The sequence below is a fragment of the Salmo trutta genome, chromosome 33 (assembly GCF_901001165.1).
Source record: "Salmo trutta chromosome 33, fSalTru1.1, whole genome shotgun sequence".
Lineage (NCBI taxonomy): Eukaryota > Metazoa > Chordata > Actinopteri > Salmoniformes > Salmonidae > Salmo > Salmo trutta.
The window spans coordinates 37,944,356-37,962,164 of NC_042989.1; the positions used below are offsets into that span (position 1 = coordinate 37,944,356).

Below are 17,809 nucleotides of genomic sequence, written 5' to 3' on the forward strand. Positions count from 1 at the left end.
AGTTTTGGTTCTACCTTAATTGACATGGAGTTAGGCTATTTAAAGAGTGCATGCTGGGTGGAGGAATTGACCGACATGGATATAGCAGCCTGTAGCCTAATTTTGTTTGTCAAAGACGTAGGTCTACCTCTTATTTCTTAAACAGGAAGAAATAGGCTCAACACAAAGCCCTCTTGTTAGTAAAGTCTAATTAAAATGAAGACTGTTTAAATGAGATATGCCTACTTGAATTTCTACTTTCAGCACCACAATGTAAATTACTCAATCTGAATTATTGTGAGGTCAATAACTCTGATAAATATATCATGGGAAAGAAACATATTGTTTTTATTAAAATCAATAATAGTAGTAGCAAGCGATCAAAGTTGACCTCCGGTCCTCCTCCTCATCTTCGCACTCTCCTTCTCCAACTGAACAGAACATACAGTAGGCTCTAAGCTTGTCCACGCGCAAGGCCGAATCCAAAATTATTTTCAGAATAAACCTTTGACTTTCCTCCTGAACTGCCATCGTAGCACTAAAAAGCACAGCCTGTGGTTAGGCAGCACACAGTTTTTGATTAGCAAGAGCAGAGCAGGCCAGGCCTCAAGGTTGGAATATCCATTGTGGTGTAATGCACTCTAGTTTTATTTATTTATTTACATTTACATATTTTTATTTATTTATTTCCCAGCAGCTATCTTAGAAATGTAACTTTGTCTCTGTGGACGGTTTATCCTCTGACAAATCAACTGTCAATTTCAGTGTTCCTCAAGGTTCCGTTTTAGGACCACTATTGTTTTCACTATATATTTTACCTCTTGGTGATGTCATTCAGAAACATAATGTTAACGTTCACTGCTACGCGGACGATACACAGCTGTACATTTCAATGAAACATGGTGAATCCCCATAATTGCCCTCCCTGGGAGCCTGCGTTTCAGACATAAGGAAGTGAATGGCGGCAAATGTTCTACTTTTAAACTCGAACAAAACAGAGATGCAAGTTCTAGGTCCCAAGAAACAAAGAGATCGCCTGTTGAATCTGACAATTAATCTTGATGATTGTACAGTTGTCTCAAATAAAACTGAAGGACCTTTGCGTTACTATGGACCCTGATCTCTCTTTTGACGAACATAGCAAGACTATTTCAAGGACAGCTTTTTCCCATCTACGTAAGATTGCAAATATCTGAAACTTTCCGTCCAAAAATGATGCAGAAAAGCTAATCCATGCTTTTGTACTTCTAGATTAGACTACTGCAATGCTCTACTTTCTGGCTACCCGGATAAATCACTAAACACGGCTGCTAGAATTGTGACTAGAACCAAAACATTTGATCATATTACTCCAGTGCTAGCCTGGCTTCCTGTTACATGGGCTTGCTCCCACCTATCTTTCCAATTTGGTCCTGACGTACATACCTACACATACGCTACGGTCACAAGATGCAGGCCTCCTTACTGTCCCTAGAATTTCTAAGCAAACAGCTGGAGGCAGGGCTTTCTCCTATAGAGCTCCATTTCTATGGAATGGTCTGCCTATCCATGTGAGAGACTCAGACTCGGTCTCAACCTTTAAGTCTTTATTGAAGACTCATCTCTTCAGTGATTCTATGATCTTCTATGATTGAGTGTAGTCTGGCCCAGGGGTGTGAAGGTGAAGGTGAAGGCACTGGAGCGACAAACTTCCCTTGCTGTCTCTGCCTGGCTGGTTCCCCTCTCTCCACTGGGATTCTCTGCCTCTAACCCTATTACAGGGGCTGAGTCACTGGCTTACTGGTGCTCTACCATACCGTCCCTAGAAGGGGTGCGTCACTTGAATGGGTTGAGTAACTGACGTGATTTTCCTGTCCGGGTTGGCGCCCACCTCGGGTTCGTGCCGTGGGGGAGATCTTTGTTGGCTATACTCAGCCTTGTTCAGGGTAGTAAGTTGGTGGTTTGAAGATATCCCTCTAGTGGTGTGTGGGCTGTGCTTTGGCAAAGTGGGTGGGGTTATATCCTGCCTGGTTGGCTCTGTCCGGGGGTATCGTCAGACGGGGCCACAGTGTCTCCCGACCCCTCCTGTCTCAGCCTCCAGTATTTATGCTGCAATAGTTTGTGTGTCAGAGGGCTAGGGTCAGTGTTATATATGTTATATCCTGTGTCCTGTGTGAATTTAAGTGTGCTCCCTCTAATTCTCTCGCTCCCCTCCCGGAGGACCTGAGCCCTGGGACCACACCTCAGGGCAACCTGGCATGATGACTCCTTGAGGTCCCTAGTCCACCTGGCCGTGTTGCTGCTCCAGTTTCAACTGTTTTGCTTGTGGCTATTTAACCCTGACCTGTTCACCGGACGTGCTACCTTGTCTCGGATCTCCTGTTTTCGACTCTCTCTCTACCGCACCTGCTGTCTCTAGCCAACTGACATTTACTCCTGATGTGCTGACCAGTTGCACCCTCTACAACCACTGTGATTATTATTATTTGACTATGCTGGTCATCTATGAACGTTTGAATATCTTAGCCATGTACTGTTATAATCTCCACCCGGCGCAGCCAGAAGAGGACTGGCCACCCCTCAGAGCCTGGTTCCTCTATAGGTTTCTTCCTAGGTTCCTGCCTTTCTAGGGAGTTTTTCCTAGCCACCGTGCTTCTACATCTGCATTGCTTGCTGTTTGGGGTTTTAGGCTGGGTTTCTGTATAAGCACTTTGTGACTTCGGCTGATGTAAATAATACATTTGATGAATTGATTGATTGTGCTTCTCCGCACATGCACTTCAAATACCTAACCCTACCCTTGACTGTAATTGAAAAAGCATGACCCTCCCCCATTTTCCTCCAGGTAACCATTCTGTACATTTCTATCTGTCCCTAACTTATTTCTTGCCACCCATTCTGAAACTGACTGCAGCTCTTTGTTAAGTGCTGCAGTGATTTCACTTGCTGTGGTAGCTGATATGTATAGTGTTGAGTTACCAGCATACATAGACACACAGGCTTTTATTTTAGAGCCAGTGGCAGGTAATTAGTAAAAAATGGAAAAAAGTAAGGGGCCTAGACAGCTGTCCTGGGGAATGCCTGATTCTTCTTTCAGCAAATCATCAGTCATTTGTGTGCCATACATGTTGACATTCCCTAAAAGCGTGCTGAAAAATCTGTTAATTTGTTTACACTGAAATACCATTGTATCTGGTAAAACAAATGTTTTTTTCCAAACGTTTACTAAGGGTTGGTAACAGGCTGATTTGTCAGTCGTTTGAGCCAGTAAAGGGTGCTTTGCTATTCTTGGTTAGCGGAATTACTTTTGCTTTCCTCCAGGCCTGAGAGCACACTTTCCTACAGGCTTAGATTGAATAGATGGCAAATAGGAGTGGCAATATTGTCCCCTGTCATCCTTAGTAATCTTCCATCCAAGTTGTCAGACCCAGGTGGCTTGTCGTTGTTGATGGACAACAATAATTTTTTCACCTCTTCCACACTCACTTTACGGAATTTAAAATTACAATGTTCTCTTTTTCATAATTTGGTCAGTTATACATGGATGTCTAGGTTCAGAATTTGTTGTTGTCATGCCTACGTTTGCTAATCTTTCCAATTAAAAAAATCATTAAAGTAGTTGGCAATATCAGTTTGTTTTGTGATGAAATGAGCCATCTGATTCAATGAATGATGGCGCCGAGTTTGCCTTTTTGCCCAACGTTTAATTTAAGTTGATCCAAAGCTTTTTATTATCATTCTTTTATATAAAGTATGTGTTTCATAGTACACTATGTCCTTCACTATGTCCTTCATAGTGTACCAGGACCACTATGTCTTTTGTAGTGTCCACTATGTCATTTTCATGTTGTATCCTCCATTTTGTATTCTACAATAAACAACAAGTCCCAGTCCAATTGAAGTACAGGATACATCAGCACCACAGGACATGACCATCTGTTCCTGCTTTCAAGGGTTCAGTCTATGAAAGATTAAGAGAGAATGTTCATTTCATTGGGCTTCATTTTGTTTGATAGGCCATTCCCTATTTCATTCTGCAGTTTATATGTTAAATATTTTTTTTTGCTGGTACAGCTAAGAACTTGCCTATGGAATGAATGTCCTCAGAATTAAGTGGCAACTTAATTGAGCCCTGTGGAATCACGATGCTGAACTATCCATGAACAAACAAGCCACTCTATAGAACATAATGGGATTATACTTGCCTTCAAAGAGACGTATTTTCTCAACAGCCAATGAATTTTAAGAACTTGCGTCTGGCCAACCTTTTTTGAGCAGAACCAAATTATGGAATTTTGTGGGTTCACACTTTGCCCTTAAAATGTATTTCAGCCCTGCAGTGATTTAAATCTCTTCTGACAGGTTCTTTCCTCTGTATTATTTATACATGTCTGTAGTTAAGGGTTCTGAGCATCATAGCCCTCCAGCTTAACTGTGTTTTAGCCTTTTACTTTGGTTGGCTGCTTTTGAAGAGGAGAATTATACAGAACCCTACCGGCCATTCGATGAGGCCCTGACTTGACATCTAACATACTTTTGACTCTTGGTTCAAGTGAATGAATAGAGAAGAGCTCAAAAAAGGGAGCATAGTTATTCTGAAAACATCAAATCTCATTCTGAAGCATATCTGTGAAGGTTTTGACAATTGTCCAATGTGTACAGTGCTAAGCCTGTTATTATGAAGGATCCTGCAATGCTCATAAAGTTGTTATGAAACATACATGTCAGGTGTTATGAATGTTGCCTGTAGATCCCTTTCAAATATAAGGTGTTATAAACTATATGCATCAGAGATACTCTATTGATACTTTTGTCAGCTGACAGTACAACACCACTCTAGTCTACATACAGCTGACAGTACAACACCACTCTAGTCTGCATACAGCTGACAGTACAACACCACTCTAGTCTGCATACAGCTGATAGTATAACACCACTCTAGTCTGCATACAGCTGACAGTACAACACCACTCTAGTCTACATACAGCTGACAGTATAACACCACTCTCACTGTGTTGACAGTAGCAGGTTCACTGTGTTGACAGTAGAAGGCCCACTGTGTTGACAGTAGCAGGCCCACTGTGTTGACAGTAGCAGGCCCACTGTGTTGACAGTAGCAGGCCCACTGTGTTGACAGTAGCAGGCCCACTGTGTTGACAGTAGCAGGCCCACTGTGTTGACAGTAGCAGGCCCACTGTGTTGACAGTAGCAGGCCCACTGTGTTGACAGTAGCAGGCCCACTGTGTTGACAGTAACAGGCCCACTGTGTTGACAGTAGTAGGCTCACTGTGTTGACAGTAGCAGGCCCACTGTGTTGACAGTAGCAGGACCACTGTGTTGACAGTAGAAAGTTCACTGTGTTGACAGTAGCAGGTTCACTGTGTTGACAGTAGCAGGTTCACTGTGTTGACAGTAGCAGGCCCACTGTGTTGACAGTAGCAGGTTCACTGTGTTGACAGTAGCAGGTTCACTGTGTTGACAGTAGAAGGCCCACTGTGTTGACAGTAGCAGGCCCACTGTGTTGACAGTAGCAGGCCCACTGTGTTGACAGTAGCAGGCCCACTGTGTTGACAGTAGCAGGTTCACTGTGTTGACAGTAGCAGGCCCACTGTGTTGACAGTAGCAGGCCCACTGTGTTGACAGTAGCAGGCCCACTGTTGACAGTAGCAGGCCCACTGTGTTGACAGTAGAAGGCCCACTGTGTTGACAGTAGCAGGTTCACTGTGTTGACAGTAGAAGGCCCACTGTGTTGACAGTAGCAGGTTTACTGTGTTGACAGTAGCAGGCCCACTGTGTTGACAGTAGCAGGTTTACTGTGTTGACAGTAACAGGCCCACTGTGTTGACAGTAGCAGGCCCACTGTGTTGACAGTAGAAGGCCCACTGTGTTGACAGTAGCAGACCCACTGTGTTGACAGTAGCAGGTTCACTGTGTTGACAGTAGCAGGCCCACTGTGTTGACAGTAGCAGGCCCACTGTGTTGACAGTAGTAGGCCCACTGTGTTGACAGTAGTAGGCCCACTGTGTTGACAGTAGTAGGCCCACTGTGTTGACAGTAGCAGGCCCACTGTGTTGACAGTAGCAGGCCCACTGTGTTGACAGTAGTAGGCTCACTGTGTTAACAGTAGCAGGTATAAGAGGGTATACCTTTTGGCTGTGATTATGAGCAGTTCTTCACTCGGGCAGGAGTTCACCGGAGCTGAGCAGCGGCACCTCATATGTTCTACTGCTGGAGCTTCTGTCCCTCTTACAGAATATTAATTCAAAAGTATTGTAGAGCTCCTGATCCCTAAATGTAAACAGTAACAGCACCCAACATGAGTACTGGCAACTATTTCAGTCCATGTTAAGCGCTGATTATGAGGAGTTTAGTAATTTAATTTAGTAATTTAATGCAGTCTGACCTTTAGCAAATCTTTCACATATACAGGTAAAGGTTAAATAAAACTCATATTAAATCCCGAAAAGACCAGTAGCAGTTAAATATGTAATCTATTCACTTCCTGAACATGGTGTGCTGCAATATGCGTTCTCTGCAAGAGCTCATCGCCATAATACTGCAGACTTTACCATAACAGAGGTCATCACCATAATACTGCAGACTTTACCATAACAGAGGTCATCACCATAATACTGCAGACTTTACCATAACAGAGGTCATCACCATAATACTGCAGACTTTACCATAACAGAGGTCATCACCATAATACTGCAGACTTTACCATAACAGAGGTCATCACCATAATACTGCAGACTTTACCATAACAGAGGTCATCACCATAATACTGCAGACTTTACTATAACAGAGGTCATCACCATAATACTGCAGACTTTACTATAACAGAGGTCATCACCATAATACTGCAGACTTTACCATAACAGAGGTCATCACCATAATACTGCAGACTTTACCATAACAGAGGTCATCACCATAATACTGCAGACTTTACCATAACAGAGCTCATCACCATAATACTGCAAACTTTACCATAACAGAGGTCATCACCATAATTCTACAGACTTTACCATAACAGAGGTCATCACCATAATTCTACAGACTTTACCATAACAGAGGTCATCACCATAATACTGCAGACTTTACCATAACAGAGGTCATCACCATAATACTGCAGACTTTACCATAACAGAGGTCATCACCATAATGCTGCAGACTTTACCATAAGAGAGGTCATCACCATAATACTGCAGACTTTACCATAACAGAGGTCATCACCATAATGCTAGAGACTTTACCATAACAGAGGTCATCACCATAATGCTAGAGACTTTACCATAACAGAGGTCATCACCATAATGCTAGAGATGGGAGGGTTGGACATATTTGAGGTTTGTCCTTAAAAACATGATCCAAAGTGTTAATTTCAGGCAGCTCTGAGATGGATATTTAAGACCAACAAAAATCTGGTTTTAGTGGTAACACAGTTGGTTATGTCATGAATTCTGACAGCTGAAACACAGCCTATCCAGCCGTGATGCACACTGCCCATATGTGCATGGAACAAGAGTAGCCTAAATGTGCTTTTAGTGCCTTTATACTTCTTATTTAGAAACAGAAAAAAAATATGTTTTTCCCCATTTTGTTTTATTTGATTGAAAACAAAGCATAGACTCCTCTCCTCTCAATGAAGGATTTTTATTTATTTTTTCTACCCAATGCAATTGCAAAGTAGTCAAGACTGTCGATAAACGGCTTGGCTCCTGAGACCGCTTGGAAATAAATCTTAATCACCAAAGCTCAATTAAAATATAAAGTTTGAGAGGAGGAAAACAGTGAGCCGACATTCCCTTTTAATCTATGTATTGTAGGCAGGCCCACATTATTTTAGACCTGAACGTCCCGTTTCGGACTAACATTGGAATTGGAGTTGATTACAAAGCAATACACAAATGACCATAAATACACAACCTGAAGCAGTGCTTAGATTTACCATTGCGTTAGGCTTGTTAAAATAGAGCCCTATGTACTATTCTAGAATAATCCACTAAATGGAACACATTATCAAATTGAATGCATGTCTTGAAGTAATGTGTTGGCATCGTATTTGCTGCAGTTAAAAAGTGTGATAACACAATGATGGCTCATCTTTTTCCAAAATGTGTAAACTGTCAGTCATACAGTATCTCAGCACCATTTATAAGAACCCCCAAAACCTTTGACTCCGGGGAGAATCACATCATGGCCAAACAAACCTAATTTGCTGTTCCACTTACCCCTACTCTCTGCACCTCCATGAAGACGGCTCTTTGGAAGGACTTCTCCCACACAGCGAGGTCAGAGGTCATGTCCACACTGAAAGTGTGACTCTGGCCGTGGCCGACCAGGATACTGAAACAGAAAGGCTCTCCGTCCTGCAGATCCTCATCCTGCTGGAGGCCAAGGTAGAACTTGGCCTGGATCCAACAGTCCTCTGTCACACATAGCTGCAACACATCCAAACATGAAACGTCATCCAGTTTTATTGACTGGAAGCAAAACTCTCAACTTGAGATGTGTAGATCTAACATAGACATGGTTCAAGTGACATGGCACATAATTCAAATTCCGGGTAACATTTTGTGCTGGTATCTTGTTCTGCATGTGAACGTTGAACATACCTTGTGAACCTTTAACAGAACCTCATAGAGGGTATACATAGTTTCAGCATGTCCCCAGTCTGTTCCACTAACCTAAGGTGGGAGGGGGGACAAAAGTGCATGTGCATTTTTTGTTTTTATAAATGTAATCATACAGTATCTTATAGGCATTGTGTAAGATACACTGAAACATAATAAGCCGACATACAGTGTGGTTGATAAACAGCATTTGGAAGCTCTGCATTAACTTATTAACCCAAATAACTAGGGAAGACAAATGGTTTCATTACTTGTTTAGTGGGTGGTTTGGGGTACAGCTCAAAACTCATTTCAGATATAGATGATGTAATTGTAAAGTATACTGAACAAAAATACAAACGCAACATGTAAAGTGTTGGTCCCATGTTTCATGAGCTGAAATAAAAGATTCCAGATGTAAAAAGAAAATGCTTATTTCTCTCCCATGATGAGCATAAATCTCTTTACATCCCTGTTAGTGAGCATTCAATCCTTTGTCAAGATAATCCATCCACCTGACAGGTGTGGCATATCAAGAAGCTGATTAAACAGCATGATTATTAGACAAGTCTACGACCTCTCAGGCCCACCCATGGCTGCGCCCCTACCCAGTCATGTGAAATCCATAGATTAGAACCTAATTTATTTATTTCAATTGACTTAGTACCTTATATGAAATATTACTCAGCAAAATCTTTGAAATTGTTGCATCTTTGCTTTTATATTTTTGTTCAGAGTATGTGTCAAAAAGGTCCAGAATAACCACTATAACTATACACTGTATGTAGCCCACCAACATGCTCCCAGCTGAAGAGAGAATGTACGGGCTATCATGTAGCACACCGACATGCTCCCAGCTGAAGAGAGAATGTATGGGCTATCATGGTTAAGTAAAAGCTGAACTTGTTAGTCTTTGGACTTTTAAAACCTGTTTGGGATAGGGGATGGTATTTTCACGTCCGGATGAAAAGTGTGCCCAAAGTACACTGCCTGCTATTCAGGCCCAGAGGCTAGGATATGCATGTAATTGGTAGATTTGGATAGAAAACACTCTAAAATTTCTAAAACTGTTACAATTATGTCTGTGAGTATAACAGAACTTATTTGGCAGGTGAAACCCCGAGGACAAACCATCCAGGAATTTTTTTGTTGTTGAGGTGACAGTGTTTTCTATGTGGATCTACATTTCTAAGGCACTTGCTTGTAGTTCCTATCGTTTCCACTGGATGTCAACAGTCTTTAGAAATTGGTTGATGTTTTTCTTTTGAGTAATGAAGAAGTATTGCTGTTCAGAACGAGGGTCGAGTCTAGTGTACTGTTGTGGTTGGGGCGCGCGACCTGAAAGCTCGCTCCACTTTGTTTTCGTCCTATATTGAACACAGTTTATCCCGTCTTAAATTTTATCGATTATTTACGTTAACAAATACCTAAAGTTGTATTAGGAAAGTTGTTTAAAATGTTTGGATCAAGATTACAGGTAACTTCATAGATATTTTGTAGTCATGTTGCGCGAGTTGGAACTAAATGGACATTTTGGAGATATAACGACGGAATTTATCGAACAAAAGGACCATTTATGATGTTTATGGGACATATTGGAGTGCAAACAGAAGAAGATCTTCAAAGGTAAGGCAGGAATTATATCGTTATTTCTGAGTTTTGTGTCACGCCTGGCGGGTTGAATTATGATTGTCATGTGTTTGTTTGATGGGGTGCTGTCCTCAGATAATAGCATGGTTTGCTTTCGCCATAAAGCCTTTTTGAAATCTGACATGGTGGCTAGATTAACAAGAAATTAGGCTTTAATTTGGTGTATTGCACTTGTGAATGTATGAAAGTTAAATATTTTAAAAATATATATTTTTTATTTTGCGCTCTGCAGTTTCACCGGATGTTGTGGAAACATTCCGCTAGTGGAACCCCTATCCCAAACAAGTTTTAACAGTTAATGAATGACGAGGAAATCAATGGGAGGTTCATACAGGAGGACTCCTGAAGATGTAGAGCGAAGGGCCTCTCAATGCCAGGAACTTGAAGGTACTTGATGGACCAGCATCATTAGCTTGAGGGTTTTCACACACCCAACCCATGTGGACAATCTGCAGAAACAAGGTAATCCATTCTCTTGCCTTTTTTTTGTTATTTGTAAATAACCTGCATACGAGTGGATACGTCTTGGTTAAAGATAGTTACAGATGTAGATAGTTATAGATAGTTATAGTTATAGATAGTTGAAGTTATAGATAGTTGTAGATGTAGATAGTTGTAGATGTAGATAGTTGTAGATGTAGATAGCTATAGATATAGATAGTTGTAGATAGTTATAGTAATAGATAAGTATAGATGTTGGTAGTTGTAGATGTAGATAGTTATAGATGTAGACAGTTTTAGATAGTTGTAGATGTAGTTAGTTGTAGATAGATGTAGATAATTATAGATGATTATAGATGTAGATAGTTGTAGATGTAGTTAGTTGTAGATGTAGATAATTATAGATAGTTATAGATGTAGATAGTTGTAGTTGTAGATAGTTATAGATATCTATAGATGTAGATAGTTATAGATATCTATAGTTGTAGATAGTTATAGTTGTAAATGTAGAAAGTTATAGTTGTAGATCGTTATAGTTGTAGATAATTATAGATGGAGATAGTTATAGATGTTAGATTTAGATAGATGTAGATATTTATAGACATCTATAGATGTAGATAGTTATAGATATCTATAGATGTAGATAGTTATAGATATCTATAGATGTAGATAGTTATAGATGTTAGATGTAGATAGATGTATATAGTTATAGATGGAGATGTTATAGATGTATATAGTTAGATGTTAGATGTAGATAGTTATAGATGTAAATAGTTGTAGATGTAGATAGTTGTAGATGTAGTTAGTTGTAGATGTAGTTAGTTGTAGATAGTTATAGATGTAGATAGTTATAGATGTAGATAGTTGTAGATGTAGTTAGTTATAGATGTTAGATGTAGATAGTTATAGATGTTAGATGTAGATAGTTGTAGATAGTTGTAGATGTAGATAGTTATAGATGCAGATAGTTATAGATGTAGATAGTTATAGATGTAGATAGTTATAGATGTAGATAGTTGAGATGTAGATAGTTGGAGTTGTAGATAGTTATAGATGTAGATAGTTGTAGATGTAGATGTAGATAGTTGTAGATGTAGATAGTTGTAGATGTAGATAGTTGTAGATGTAGTTAGTTGTAGATAGTTATAGATGTAGAGATGTAGATAGTTGTAGATAGTTATAGATGTAGATAGTTGTAGATGTAGTTAGTTGTAGATGTAGTTAGTTATAGATATTTATAGATGTAGATAGTTATAGTTGTAGATGTAGATAGTTATAGTTATAGATGTAGATAGTTATAGATGCAGATAGTTATAGATGTAGATAGTTATAGATGTAGATAGTTATAGATGTAGATAGTTGAGATGTAGATAGTTGGAGTTGTAGATAGTTATAGATGTAGATAGTTGTAGATGTAGATAGTTGTAGATAGTTGTAGATGTAGATAGTTGTAGATGTAGATAGTTGTAGATGTAGTTAGTTGTAGATGTAGTTAGTTGTAGATGTAGTTAGTTGTAGATGTAGTTAGTTGTAGATGTAGTTAGTTGTAGATGTAGATAGTTGTAGATGTAGATAGTTGTAGATGTAGATAGTTGTAGATGTAGTTAGTTGTAGATGTAGTTAGTTGTAGATGTAGTTAGTTATAGATGTAGAGATGTAGATAGTTGTAGATAGTTATAGATGTAGATAGTTGTAGATGTAGTTAGTTGTAGATGTAGTTAGTTATAGATATTTATAGATGTAGATAGTTATAGTTGTAGATAGTTATAGTTATAGATGTAGATAGTTATAGATGTAGATATTTATAGATGTATATAGTTATAGATGGAGATAATTATAGATGTAGATAGTTATAGATGTAGATATCTATAGATGTAGATAGTTATAGATGTTAGATGTAGATAGTTATAGATGTAGATATTTATAGATGTATATAGTTATAGATGGAGATAGTTATAGATGTCCGATGTAGATAGTTATAGATGTATATAGTTAGATGTTAGATGTAGATAGTTATAGATGTAAATAGTTGTAGATGTAGATAGTTGTAGATGTAGTTAGTTGTAGATGTAGTTAGTTGTAGATGTAGTTAGTTGTAGATAATTATAGATGTAGATAGTTGTAGATGTAGATAGTTGTAGATGTAGTTAGTTGTACATGTAGTTAGTTGTAGATAATTATAGATGTAGATAGTTGTAGATGTAGATAGTTGTAGATGTAGATAGTTATAGATGTAGATAGTTGTAGATGTAGTTAGTTATAGATATTTATAGATGTAGATAGTTATAGATGTTAGATGTAGATAGTTATAGATGTTAGATGTAGATAGTTATAGATGTTAGATGTAGATAGTTATAGATGTTAGATGTAGATAGTTATAGATGTTAGATGTAGATAGTTATAGATGTTAGATGTAGATAGTTATAGATGTTAGATGTAGATAGTTGTAGATGTAGATAGTTATAGATGTAGATAGTTATAGATGTAGAGAGTTATAGATGTAGAGAGTTATAGATGTAGATAGTTGTAAATGTAGATAGTTATAGATCTAGATAGTTGTTGATAGTTATTGTAGTAGATAAGTATGGATGTAGGTAGTTGTAGATGTAGATAGTTATAGATGTAGATAGTTGTAGATAGTTATAGTTGTAGATAATTATAGTTGTACATAATTATAGATGGAGATTGTTGTAGATGTAGATAGTTATAGATGTTAGATGTAGATAGTTATAGTTATAAATGGAGATAGATGTAGATAGTTGTAGATAGTTGTAGATGTAGATAGTTATAGATGTAGATAGTTGTAGATGTAGACAGTTTTAGACGTAGATAGTTGTAGATGTAGATAGTTGTGGATGTAGATAGTTATAGATGTAGACAATTATAGATGGAGAAAGTTATAGATGTAGATAGTTGTAGATGTAGATAGTTATAGTTGTAGATGTAGATAGTTATAGCTGTAGATAGTTATAGTTGTAGATGTAGATAGTTATAGATGTAGATAGTTGTAGATGTAGATAGTTGTAGATGTAGATAGTTGTAGATGTAGACAGTTTTAGACGTAGATAGTTGTAGATGTAGATTGTTGTAGATGTAGATAGTTATAGATGTAGATAGTTATAGATGTAGACAATTATAGATGGAGAAAGTTATTGATGTAGATAGTTGTAGATGTAGATAGTTGTAGATGTAGATAGTTATAGTTGTAGATGTAGATAGTTATTGATGTAGATAGTTATAGATGTAGACAATTATAGATGGAGATAGTTATAGATGTAGATAGTTATAGTTGTAGATGTAGATAGTTATAGATGTAGATAGTTATAGTTGTAGATGTAGATAGTTATAGATGTAGATAGTTGTAGATGTAGATAGTTGTAGATGTAGATAGTTGTAGATGTAGATAGTTGTAGATGTAGATAGTTGTAGATGTAGATAGCTATAGATGTAGATAGTTGTAGATAGTTATAGTAATAGATAAGTATAGATGTTGGTAGTTGTAGATGAAGATAGTTATAGATGTAGACAGTTTTAGATAGTTGTTGATGTAGTTAGTTGTAGATAGTTATAGATGTAGATAATTATAGATGATTATAGATGTAGATAGTTGTAGATGTAGTTAGTTGTAGATGTAGATAATTATAGATAGTTATAGATGTAGATAGTTGTAGTTGTAGATAGTTATAGATATCTATAGATGTAGATAGTTATAGATATATATAGTTGTAGATAGTTATAGTTGTAGATGTAGATAGTTATAGTTGTAGATCGTTATAGTTGTAGATAATTATAGATGGAGATAGTTATAGATGTTAGATTTAGATAGATGTAGATATTTATAGATATCTATAGATGTAGATAGTTATAGATATCTATAGATGTAGATAGTTATAGATGTTAGATGTAGATAGATGTATATAGTTATAGATGAAGATAGTTATAGATGTATATAGTTAGATGTTAGATGTAGATAGTTATAGATGTAAATAGTTGTAGATGTAGATAGTTGTAGATGTAGTTAGTTGTAGATAGTTATAGATGTAGATAGTTGTAGATAGTTGTAGATGTAGTTAGTTATAGATGTTAGATGTAGATAGTTATAGATGTTAGATGTAGATAGTTGTAGATGTAGATAGTTATAGATGCAGATAGTTATAGATGTAGATAGTTATAGATGTAGATAGTTATAGATGTAGATAGTTGAGATGTAGATAGTTGGAGATGTAGATAGTTGTAGATGTAGTTAGTTGTAGATGTAGTTAGTTGTAGATAGTTGCAGATGAAGATAGTTGTAGATGTAGATAGTTGTAGATGTAGATAGTTGTAGATGTAGTTAGTTGTAGATGTAGTTAGTTGTAGATAGTTATAGATGTAGATAGTTATAGATGTAGTTAGTTGTAGATGTAGTTAGTTGTAGATGTAGATAGTTATAGTTGTAGATGTAGATAGTTATAGATGTAGATAGTTATAGATGTAGATAGTTATAGATGTAGATATTTATAGATGTATATAGTTATAGATGGAGATAGTTATAGATGTAGATAGTTATAGATGTAGATATCTATAGATGTAGATAGTTATAGATGTTAGATGTAGATAGTTATAGATGTAGATATTTATAGATGTATATAGTTATAGATGGAGATAGTTATAGATGTCCGATGTAGATAGTTATAGATGTATATAGTTAGATGTTAGATGTAGATAGTTATAGATGTAAATAGTTGTAGATGTAGATAGTTGTAGATGTAGTTAGTTGTAGATGTAGTTAGTTGTAGATAATTATAGATGTAGATAGTTGTAGATGTAGATAGTTATAGATGTAAATAGTTGTAGATGTAGTTAGTTGTAGATGTAGTTAGTTGTAGATGTAGTTAGTTGTAGATGTAGTTAGTTGTAGATAATTATAGATGTAGATAGTTGTAGATGTAGATAGTTATAGATGTTAGATGTAGATAGTTATAGATGTTAGATGTAGATAGTTATAGATGTTAGATGTAGATAGTTGTAGATGTAGATAGTTATAGATGTAGATAGTTGTAAATGTAGATAGTTATAGATGTAGATAGTTGTTGATAGTTATTGTAGTAGATAAGTATGGATGTAGGTAGTTGTAGATGTAGATAGTTATAGATGTAGACAGTTGTAGATAGTTATATATGAAGATAGTTGTATTTAGTTATAGATGTAGATAGTTATAGTTATAAATGGAGATAGATGTATATAGTTGTAGATGTAGATAGTTATAGATGTAGATAGTTATAGATGTAGATAGTTGTAGATGTAGATAATTATAGATGTAGATAGTTATAGATCTAGATAGTTATAGATGTCAGATGTAGATAGTTATATATGTGGATAGTTATAGATGTACAGTGAGGGAAAACATTATTTGATCCCCTGCTGATTTTGTACGTTTGCCCACTGACAAAGAAATGATCAGTCTATAATTTTAATTGGAGGTTTATTTGAACAGTGAGAGACAGAATAACAACAAAAAATCCAGAAAAACGCATGTCAAAAATGTTATAAAATGATTTGCATTTTAATGAGGGAAATAAGTATTTGACCCCCTCTCAATCAGAAAGATTTCTGGCTCCCAGGTGTCTTTTATACAGGTAACGAGCTGAGATTAGGAGCACACTCTTAAAGGGAGTGCTCCTAATCTCAGTTTGTTACCTGTATGAAAGACACCTGTCCACAGAAGCAATCAATCAATCAGATTCCAAACTCTCCACCATGGCCAAGACCAAAGAGCTCTCCAAGGATGTCAGGGACAAGATTGTAGGCCTACACAAGGCTGGAATGGGCTACAAGACCATCGCCAAGCAGCTTGGTGAGAAGGTGACAACAGTTGGAAGAAACACAAAAGAACTGTCAATCTCCTTCGGCCTGGGGCTCCATGCAAGATCTCACCTCGTGGAGTTGCAATGATCATGAGAATGGTGAGGAATCAGCCCAGAACTACACGGGAGGATCTTGTCAATGATTTCAAGGCAGCTGGGACCATAGTCACCAAGAAAACAATTGGTAAATCACTACGCCGTGAAGAACTGAAATCCTGCAGCGCCCGCAAGGTCCTCCTGCTCAAGAAAGCACATATACATGCCCATCTGAAGTTTGCCAATGAACATCTGAATGATTCAGAGTGACAACTGGGTGAAAGTGTTGTGGTCAGATGAGGCCAAAATGGAGCTCTTTGGCATCAACTCAACTCGCCATGTTTGGAGGAGGAGGAATGCTGCCTATGACCCTAAGAACACCATCCCCAACGTCAAACATGGAGGTGGAAACATTATGCTTTGGGGGTGTTTTTCTGCTAAGGGGACAGGACAACTTCACCGCATCAAAGGGACGATGGACGGGGCCATGTACCATAAAATCTTGGGTGAGAACCTCCTTCCCTCAGCCAGGGCATTGAAAATGGGTCGTGGATGGGTATTCCAGCATGACAATGACCCAAAACACACGGCCAAGGCAACAAAGGAGTGGCTCAAGAAGAAGCACATTAAGGTCCTGGAGTGGCCTAGCCAGTCTCCAGACCTTAATCCCATAGAAAATCTGTGGAGGGAGCTGAAGGTTCGAGTTGCCAAACGTCAGCCTCGAAACCTTAATGACTTGGAGAAGATCTGCAAAGAGGAGTGGGACAAAATCCCTCCTGAGATGTGTGCAAACCTGGTGGCCAACTACAAGAAACGTCTGACCTCTGATTGCCAACAACGGTTTTGCCACCAAGTACTAAGTCATCTTTTGCAGAGGGGTCAAATACTTATTTCCCTCATTAAAATGCAAATCATTTTATAACATTTTTGACATGCGTTTTTCTGGATTTTTTGTTTGTTATTCTGTCTCTCACTGTTCAAATAAACCTACCATTAAAATTATAGACTGATCATTTCTTTGTCAGTGGGTAAACGTACAAAATCAGCAGGGGATCTAATACTTTTTTCCCTCACTGTATATAGTTAGATGTAAGATGTAGATAGTTATAGATGTAGATAGTTATAGATGTTAGATGTAGATAGTTATATATGTAGATAGTTATAGATGTATATAGTTATAGATGTAGATAGTTATGGATGTAGATAGTTATAGATGTAGATATTTATAGATGTTAGATGTAGACAGTTATATATGTAGATAGTTAT

General features: G+C 37.5%; 1 protein-coding gene across 3 annotated transcripts in view; it reads right to left on the reverse strand.

The window, feature by feature from the left end:
* LOC115172949 (gamma-2-syntrophin-like) overlaps nt 1-17,809 on the reverse strand; it is a 75,273-nt gene that overhangs the window by 11,276 nt on the left and 46,188 nt on the right. For 2 of the 3 annotated variants that reach the window (XM_029730849.1, XM_029730851.1), the window contains 3 exons: nt 10,553-10,669; nt 8,574-8,645; nt 8,190-8,399 (listed from right to left, as the gene is read on the reverse strand). In XM_029730849.1, coding sequence (XP_029586709.1) covers nt 8,190-8,399; nt 8,574-8,645; nt 10,553-10,669 — 399 coding nt within the window. The remainder of the gene's footprint in view (nt 1-8,189; nt 8,400-8,573; nt 8,646-10,552; nt 10,670-17,809) is intronic. The other variant, XM_029730850.1, reaches the window with a different exon arrangement.